The sequence below is a fragment of the Drosophila mojavensis genome, unplaced genomic scaffold (assembly GCF_018153725.1).
Source record: "Drosophila mojavensis isolate 15081-1352.22 unplaced genomic scaffold, ASM1815372v1 contig_36, whole genome shotgun sequence".
NCBI lineage: Eukaryota > Metazoa > Arthropoda > Insecta > Diptera > Drosophilidae > Drosophila > Drosophila mojavensis.
The window spans coordinates 1,217,625-1,227,369 of NW_025318858.1; the positions used below are offsets into that span (position 1 = coordinate 1,217,625).

Below are 9,745 nucleotides of genomic sequence, written 5' to 3' on the forward strand. Positions count from 1 at the left end.
TATCTACAATTTTTTTTTAACCATATATCTATATTTTCATTTACTATAACCATACTTATATGCATTGCCTCGCATGATTTATGTGTATATATGTATATATTTATATATGTATGTTTGTCTTTTTATCTATCCATAAATTCATATAGATGAATATTTTTAATTTTCTTTATATTCTTATATATGTATCTATAGCATACACAAATCTATTCATAATACTTCACTTTTCTCAAAAATCCGCCACATATACCCCTAAGTTCCATTTCAAGAAGGGCATGCTATATAGAGCACAAATTTATAATTTGCATTGTATTTGTTGTTTTTGGCCTCCATAAAATTGGAATCTGTTTTAATGGTTCGTTGTCTGGCAACAATTAAATTGGCAATTGAATGCGAGGCGAATGCGAATGCGATTGTGAATGCGAATGCAATGTCGAGTGTCCTATGGAACGTGCCTAAAATTGCAATTAGTGCAATTTTGCTCTGCAAAATGGCGCATAAAATATCAATAAACAGTTGGCAAACAAAAGCGGCCAAAAAGTACCGAAAATCAAGCAAAAGTGGCTAACAGAGATGCAAACACAAATCCAATTTAGCATTGGCCAACGAGGCGACAATAAGAGCAATGTATGCTAGTATACAGATGCATAAATGCACATATACATAAACATATACATATGTATATGTGCAATCTGATATATTCGATTATTCAAGTGGCTCGCATGAAGTGAATATTGGGTCAAGAGAATATTCAATCTATGACGACTATAAATAGATTTATGGGCTAACTACATATTAAGGATGAAAATTAAAAGTGATAGAACACATATATAAGTATAGTAGCTTACATATGTATATATATATATATATCTATTTATATTTATAGATATCGCATTGTAGAATGATTTGAGTTAAACTCTTTGCAATCTTGACTCGAGCACTTTTACAGTTTAAAGTCCATTTTTATGTAATTCTGGGCGAATGTTTAAATTTATAAATAATATTGAATTAAATATTTGTGTAAATTTATTGCAAAGCCCTTTAAAAAATTCATTATTATAATAATTTAATGTATATAATCGCCTCGCAATATTTCGTTTGCCATAACAATAAAAATTAAATAGAATTGCAGCAAATTAAATTTGATATGAATAAGTAAAAATTAAAATGAATTTTTTATGTGCCTTTAAAATGTTATGATTATGTGAATATGTTTATTAACATAATTATAATTATATATGCAATAGTTTTTGTGTACACTCTCTCTCTCTCTCCCCCTCTCCCTCTCTTTCTCTCTTTATGTTTTGTTGAGTGATTAAAGCAACAAGAAATATTAATTCAAATTGATTTTATTAATATTATTTTTTTGAATGCAAACAATTATAAATTGCGCTGAAATCCATTAAAATAAATAATTCCAAATTTGTTTGTTCCACTGTTGTTTTTTTTTTTTATTTAATTTCGTTCATTTCATTTTATTTATTTATTTTTTTTTTATATATATTTTTTTATATTTTGTGGTTGTATTATAATTGAATTTGACGGGCAAAGCCGCAAAATGCGTAAATTGTGGCCAGGATTTTCCACATGGAATGCAAATGCTTTACGCCAAAGCTAATGATGCAAATTAATTACAAATGATGCAAAACACAAAGAACGAAATCCCTTGCGAGGTATGTTTGAGAAGTTGCCTTAATTTTCATTCTTCATTTACACGAGTTATATACAAATATATTTCAGGTTGGATGTTTATGCAGGAAAGTCGTTCGCTTTTGAAAGTAACTTTAAAATTTACATATATACAAAAATTAAATAATTTTTATTAAAATAAATACATGAAAAAATAATATTGATAGCTTAATACATATTTCTCATTAAATAAAAAAATGTATAAAACAGAAAACTACTAAATATTTGCTTTATTTTTTGTACACTCCTCCTATATATATGTATATATGTACTTGATTTTGTTTTTCAATTTTCTATATTTTGTTTGTTTTCTGTGTGGCTTGATTTTTAATTTATGCGCACCGCAGTTGATTTTCACATAAAATCCAATGCATAGCTACGCAAATCCACCGCAACTTAAAAGCTTAAAGCGCCACGCGAGGTCCTGGCACAGGACCCACTGATATTCTAGCCAAATAGCCTGCCCAGTCAGCCCAGCTAGCCCAGCCAACCCAGACAGCCCAGCCAGCCAGCCAAGTAGTCCCCGGCCAAGGCTTATAAATTTTAATTAAAATGCGCACAGCTCGCACAGCAACGTCAACGACAGCATCAGCCGCGCTTATTTCCGCTTACATTACAATTACATTCATTTCCCAGCCAGCCCGGCCCGGCCCGGCGAGGCAGTCAGTCAGCCAATCAGCGAGTCCTGGCCCACAGGTTGCGTCCAGGTATTTGCCATGGATACAGCCAGCGTTTAGTTGAGGTCTTAACACCTGATCTAATGCTGACCTGACGGCGAGCGTTACCTGTTCTTGTTACATTTGCTACATTTTATATTGTACCCTAGAATTCATATATATACATATATAAAAGAATATTTAATTAAAATTTTAAGTAAAGACTTTTCATAGGGAATCTTTTATTCTTATGTAAATTAATTAATGTTATTAATAGTTCCCCCTTTCATATTTCATATTTGTATTCTGATTTCAGCATCATATAATAATGCATATGTATTATACATATATATATATATATATATATATATATATATATATATATATATATATATATATATATATTTTTTTTTTTTTTATATATATTTGCGTTTGTGTTCCACATTAAATGTTGCATATCCCGTTCTGTCAAGTCTATCGATTGAATATATAATATAATATATGTATGTCTTATTGTGAAGTCTTATTGATTGAACCATGATAACTATTTGTATATATGAAAAGTAGATGAAATTAATTTACACAAATATTTTTTTTTTTTTTTTTTTTTTTTTTTTTTTTGCAATTTTTGTATATTTTGTTTACGTGTTTCTGTATACATATATGTTTCATTTCAATAGTAGTTCTACATATATTTCATTGTCATGATTCATATTACTCTTTGAATTTTGCATGTTATACATTTCATGCTTGATATTCCATATTTCATTTTCCACATATCATATTCCATATATTATATTCCACGTTTTATAATCTCTATATCATAAACCATATTTCATATTCAATGTTTCATGTTCCATATTTTATATTTCAAATTTCACATTACAAGTTTCATTGTCCATGTTTAGCATGTTTAATACATAATCATTGAAATTTTTCTTATGTATCTCTTTTTGAGTGTTTCTCATCTTATTCCACACACTCTCTTCATTTTTTTTCTCATACATTTCAAGTTCAATTTTCAGTAACGTTTCATATTCAATCCACACATTTAAATACAAATTAAATCTGAATTTACTTGCTATCGCCTTAATCTAACATTGATGATATTCCCTCTCTCGCTTTGTTCTGCTCTAAGTAATTGTTGTAATTAGAATGCAGAAAATAAACAATTTGCAGTTTTCATTATTTACTCGCAAGTCGACAGCTGCTGCTGCTGCTGCTGCCAAGAGAAAACTTCTGCTGTCTAATTTAGTTCATCTTTTGGATGTTGGCTGCTGGATGCTGGATGCTGGCATCTGGGGAGCCGCCGATGGCAACATTTGGTCGAATGCTGTTGCAGCACTAATGACGCGAATCGGCCTAAATACCCACAGAGAGAAGCCGGGAGGGGGAGCGGTAGCGGGGTTGCATGGCATTATAGCCAATGCCAACTGTGTGGCCAGCTCGACAGTCGTTTTTCCAGAGACTCCCCTGCCACGCCCCCACCCCATAACAGCGCCCTAATGAGACGCAATGGGAGCCACAAAATGGAAATTAAGTCAAATGCAACAGTGACCAGCTGCAGCCAAGAGGGAGGCGTGTCCGTCTGCTTGGCTAGATTTGATTTAATTAAGTCGAAGTAGGCGTAGCACTGGCCCAACATCCTTGCCCTCGCCTCAAGCAGCTGGCATCGAGTCAAAACTCATTTTGCTTGGAACTTGAAATTGACTCACTCCAAAATGAGCATCAAACTGAACGCTGAGACGTTGCGAGAGTTTCGCGTGGCCAAGATCTTCGAGGAGTCGTGTGAGCTGAAGCATTCCATGTGCTTCTCGCAGGACGGACGCCATCTGCTAGTATGCGATCATCACTATTTGCTGGTCATCGACTGCAGCAGCCTGCGGCAGCTGTCCTTGGTCAACTTGCAGCATTATCGACCCAAACTGGCTTGCTTTACCCAGCGAAATGATCGACTACTGCATAGCTCATCGAAGGTAAGGGGAGATGGAAGGTGGAAAGAATACAGAGAAAAGCAAGGGGAAGGGCGAAAGTAGAGAAGTTTTTATAGAAGGCAGTCAGAAGTTGGAGAGGAGCTGCTGAAAAGCAAGGGAGAAGCTACAGAGCAGCGAAAGTAAAAGAAGGAAAAAGCTAGTTGGAGGCAAAAGAAAAAGAAGACAGACGCCAGAAGAAGCTAGAAGGAAGCTGGACAGCAGCTGGGGATAAAGTAGGTAGAAGTGTAGAGAGAAGCTGGGAACAAGCTGAAGAGGAGCATGATTAGTACTAGTACTTCTGTAATACGTCTGACTGTGTGGCTTAAGGCAAGAGCTGGGCAGAAATTGAACAGAAGTAAGATGAGTTTTAGATAAGTTAGCCAAGAGGTATATTTGATATTAAGGAAAACTTAGTGGCATCATTTACCATATTTTTAAGAACTCGCTTGTGTCAGATGTAGTACTTAGTGGTTCTGTCTTGCTTAAGAGAATATTTTTGAAGAATAGAGAGACAAGTAAGATGAGTTTTAGAGAAGTTGTTCAATGAATTCTAAGCATACACATAATGGCATCATTTACCATATTATTAAGAGCTCTCGTGTCTGGATAAGCTCAAGAGAAGCAAGAGTACTACCTAGTACTCCTGTCTTAAAGTAAGGAAATATAGAGAGAGGAGTAAAATGAGTTTTAGAAAAGTTGTTCAGCAGGTGCAGAGTGAGGTTAGCGAGAATCTTAAGCATAAACTTAGTGACATCACTTATCACATTTTTAAGAACTTTCTCGTGTCTTCTCCCATCGTACTAGGAGGACTATCTCATACGATACTTGGACTTGATCAGTCATCAGTACCTGAGGTACTTCAAGGGCCACAAGAGGGCGCTGCGTGGCCTATGCTTTCAGCCAGGTAGTGCACATCACTTCTTGAGCGCTGGCTGGGATGATCGCGTGCTGATGTGGGATCTGCGCTGTGAGCGCTACACAGAGAAGTTGAAGCACTTGCAGCGCCCGCTGGTTGCCTTCGATCCGTCCGGCTTGGTCTGCGCCACGAGCCACAATGCGCAGCGCATTGAGATTTACGACGTGCGCAAGATGGGCAGCAAGCCGTGCCAGAAATTCGACTACCAGCCGACCGAGGGGGCCAAGTGGACGCAGCTGCAGTTCGCGCCCGACGGCCAGAGCCTGCTGGTCAGCACCGACTCCGGCTGCTGCTTCAGCGTGGATGCGTTCAACGGGCGCCTCGGGCAGACGTATGGAAGCTATGCGAACCGGGATCAGCTGCCGCTGCAGGCCTGCTACACCCCCGACTCGCAGCACGTGCTGGCCGGCGCGGATCGGGGGCGCGTTCATGTGTGGCACGCCGCCAGCGGGCAGCTGATGGCCGTGCTGCACAGCAGGTGCAGGGAGGCGGTGTACTGCCTGCAGTTCCATCCCCACTGCAGCATGCTCGCCAGCAGCGATGAGAGCACGCGCATCTGGCTGCCGGACAAGCGTGAGGTGCAGCAAATTGTTGTGGAGCAGGAGTCGGACGAGGACCAGGAGCTGCCCGTTATTGATTTGACTAGCGACGACTTTGATTTCAATAAAATCAACATAAAGTGGCCAAAGCCCATACTGCTACCCCGCTCACCCTCGCCAGTCCCCGTGAGTCGCTGGCGCAGGAGGCGACTCCCACGGATCCCAATAGCCGACGTTCAGTATGAGTCAGAGAGTCTGGAAGAGGGCGAAATACCTTGATCCACACACACACACGCGCACACACATACAGTCCCCATCCATCACAGTCGGACATTGAAAGTTCCAGTGGCATTTCAATTGCACTTGGCCAGAAGGACTTTGGCCAAAAGGACACCCACAGCTGGAGTCCAACAGAACTCGAGCAAATTGCACAGCTGGCTGCAGCCGAGGCAAACTTTCCATTTACTTGCCACGCCAAAAGAAGAATAAAAACACATTATTTGTTGTCTTTTTAATATTAATGAAATCCTTTTGCCAGAACTTTATACAAATTGCTCTTGAACTTTCGCCCAAGTTCCATGCAACTCTAATTGAAGATGTGCCCCACTTTCAGAGCTCGACTCGAGTTTTCAAATTTTGTGGCCGATTGCGAAAGAGTTGGAAGATTTTCCATAACTTTGGCGCATAAATCCCTGGAGTTTATGTGTGAAAGCATTTACTTGAAAACTTTGCTCGATTTTCAACTCGATGCACTCGGAGCTAAACAAAAAAGGTGAACACAGTAATATTTGATGAATCAGTAAATATGATTGACTGGGAGCAAAGGTCTTTCTGAACAGAGAGGTGAGACAAGAAATAGATTTGATGAATATCATTTAGAGTTATATGGTATTTACAATAATAAATAAGGGAAATGATTACCAAAGTATATTAGTATATAAAGAACCCCAACATGATACAAGTTTCTATCAATTCATGTACATTCATTTGTATTTCATCAGATTTTCAAATTATTTAAAATATGCAAAATTTTTGTATTTTCTAAAAGTCCTTTATTTCATTACGAACATGACAAACTTTTTTAAAATACTTAATTTATGCTTATTATTAATAATATCAATATCCACTGAAATATACATACGTACGAGTGTGGAACAACACAAACTTGTTAAACATAACAAATGTGTGCATCAGCTTCCAAGTTCCACTTCAGCTTTCATTCGATTACCAAAGGAAAAAAATCTTTCACAATTATTGCGCGTTTGACCGCCCGCCCGAAATGATCTTCGTTGCTCATGAGAAGTCCCGCTATCTTTGCCAGCTTACTCTCTGCTCTGGGCTCTCTCAAATCCATTTACAGCATATGCGCAGGTAGCCGTGCACAAAAATTGACCTTTTGCCAATTGGAGAGTGAGAGAGAAAGAAAGACAATTTCATACTCTCTGAGCGAAGGGCATAGCACACACACGAAAAGTCTTTGCGACTTTCATGCGGAATATTTGCATAACTATGTGTGAGTAGGGTATCAAAGCGTTGATGTGTTAATTATTGTAGACATTTGTAATGAACATGCATACACACACATGTGCATGTGTGAGCACACATTTACAAATGAGCATTTATGTGGCTGCGTGTGAAACTTTTGTTGTCTGCTGAGTAAAGTAAAGTAAAGCGCTTTTATCGAATGAATTGCCAAGTCAATTTATAAAAGTTAAATTTGCAAGTGTTAATGCAAATTAAAATCACACTGTGTTGGACTAATACTCAATCTGTGCATTTAATAAGCTCTATAACAACTAGTTGATGTCAATTGTGTTGAAAACATTTATTTATCGCGACTAACAAGACTTTCCAGTCAGTTTGAGCTGGATGGCTCGATGAGGAGGTCGAGGTGAAGGCCAGAAATTGCAGCTCTATCCAGGTACTGTTACGTCAAGAATTCGGTTAATGACAATATACTTTTCTAATATGTATAATAACATAAAACAAATAATTTGCTATATGATTTTATACAAATTCCAATGGAATAAAATCTTGCTAATGAGCGTCGACTACACTAAGGCAAATTTCCCCCTCTCAAAACACTAAAATATATTTAAAATGAAAATTAAATTTCATTTGTCGCTATCGGAATGTTAAATCAATTAAATATGGAAATAGCCGAGGGCAATTGACTGTTTCAATGGCATAACTGTTATGAGTTTGATTCCTTTGCTGGGATTAAAATTCAACCCATTTGCAGGCGGGCACTCAGATAATGGAATCATTTGCATATTCTGGCCATGGCCGTGGCTGTGGTGGGGCGAGGGGGAGCGAGAGTCAAAGTAGATTTGAATTGATGTCAGCTCGAATAGTTTTCGACTGTTTATCGAGGTTGGCAGTCGTTGCCGTCGACGTCGCCGTCGCCGTCGCCGTCTGAAGCAGACGAAACAGAACAGCAGTCATTAGGCTAATTAACTAGAAATGCTGCTAGCGAAAGCCTAAATAAATATATAAATTAAATAGACAAGCGACAAATTTTGCAGTTGAGCGGAAACGGAAGCGCGCGTGTCGCCATTTTGATTTGCCATGGCCATTACCATTAACGAACGCTATTGCTGGTAGTAGTCGTTGTTGTTGTTGTTATTGTTATTGCTGTTGTTCTTGTTTCTGCTGCTGCTTAGCATCCTTTGAAGCGCATAAACGCCGCACGCTCTCAAGCAAAATAAAATTAATTAAAAAAGGTGAACAAAAATTGCTAAAGTAGAAGAAGAGGCAGAGAAAAAAAAAAAAAAAACGAAACGCAGCGCGTGACTAAATTGTAAAACAAATTCTGAGAGAAGGCGCTGGCATCCGACTAATAAAACACAAAAAACTGCCTCAATAATACACTGAACGAACTTGAGGAGTTTTCTGTTAAATACAACAAATATTTATAGTTTAAAATAAAAACAAATTATATAATTTTTTTTAAAATTACTTTTATTTGAGAATTTTAAAAGTAAAAAAAAAAAATTTAATTTAAGAATTTAATGAGCTGATGAATTAATCTTATATTTGTTTCTAAAAAAATATTTTATTTTTATTACTATTTCAAGTTTGTATATTTAATTTACATTTAATTTATGTTTTTATATATTTCGTCTTGTGGCAATACTCTGAAAAATTGTTTTATTGATTGTAAACCTTTTCTCCATATATGTATGTATGATAAAAAACAATTCAACGTCGGTTCTCGCAGTGTATTGACTGTTACTGTGAAATGAAGCAAGAATATTTAATGCGCTGCTCGTTGGGTAATAAAAGCGGATTTCTTTTGGGCTCAGCTCACAAATCTTGTTTGGACTCAATTTGTGGGCGGCTTGTGGGTGGGCGTGGCATAACATGTGCATAGCCCGCTGCTCTTTTATGAAGTATGAAGAGCAAAGAAAAGCACGAGCAGGATAAAAAAAAAAAAAAAAACACTCACAATGAAAAGTTGCTTGCCAAACTTTGGAGTTGCTGGCAAAATTATTGAAGAATTTTGTACTTGAGCCAATCAATTGCATGCATCGCGGAGCAGTCGGGCGAAGCGGGTCACTGGGGCATTATAACAAAAGTGATTTAAAGTCGCCTACAATCCATACTTATTATAAAGAATCAATTCGACCTCAATACAATGCGAACGGGACTAAATGAGGGCGGGGCATGTACTGCCTCTTTGCTAAACTTTTAAATTACTCGGCGGGCACTTTCAATAATAGCAGGTACTACCCACCCCTCCACTCCTCCCCCCCTCACCTGATGACCTCTAGTTGTAGGTCTTAACAGACTTTTAGGCGGCAAAACTTTTACTTCGTACTCTTTTCACTTTTTTCATCATCTGGTACTTATGCCTTGAGACTTCAGCCAGGACTTTGACTTAGCCCCAATGCTTTCGACAAAGTTGTCTTGGAAGTTTTTGCTGGAGTTGCCGAAGGGCTTGAGAGCGAGCGAAGGAGCGAGAGGGAGGCGGGT

General features: G+C 37.8%; 1 protein-coding gene across 1 annotated transcript; it reads left to right on the forward strand.

Annotated features, from left to right (window-relative positions):
- Positions 1–3,972: 3,972 nt before the first annotated feature.
- On the forward strand, positions 3,973–6,296 carry LOC6575684 (WD repeat-containing protein 82). The gene is made up of 2 exons (XM_002001657.4): positions 3,973–4,318; positions 5,120–6,296. Exons 1-2 carry the CDS (start codon positions 4,064–4,066, stop codon positions 6,047–6,049), a joined length of 1,185 nt encoding a protein of 394 aa, XP_002001693.1. The 5' UTR covers positions 3,973–4,063; the 3' UTR covers positions 6,050–6,296.
- The last annotated feature ends 3,449 nt before the right edge of the window (positions 6,297–9,745 follow it).

Bases quoted from the DNA above. Each gene is read 5' to 3' on its own strand.
- LOC6575684 (XM_002001657.4), top strand. From the start codon at position 4,064: ATGAGCATCAAACTGAACGCTGAGACGTTGCGAGAGTTTCGCGTGGCC. The intron at 4,319-5,119 runs GTAAGGGGAGAT...CCATCGTACTAG, and splicing joins TACTGCATAGCTCATCGAAG to GAGGACTATCTCATACGATA.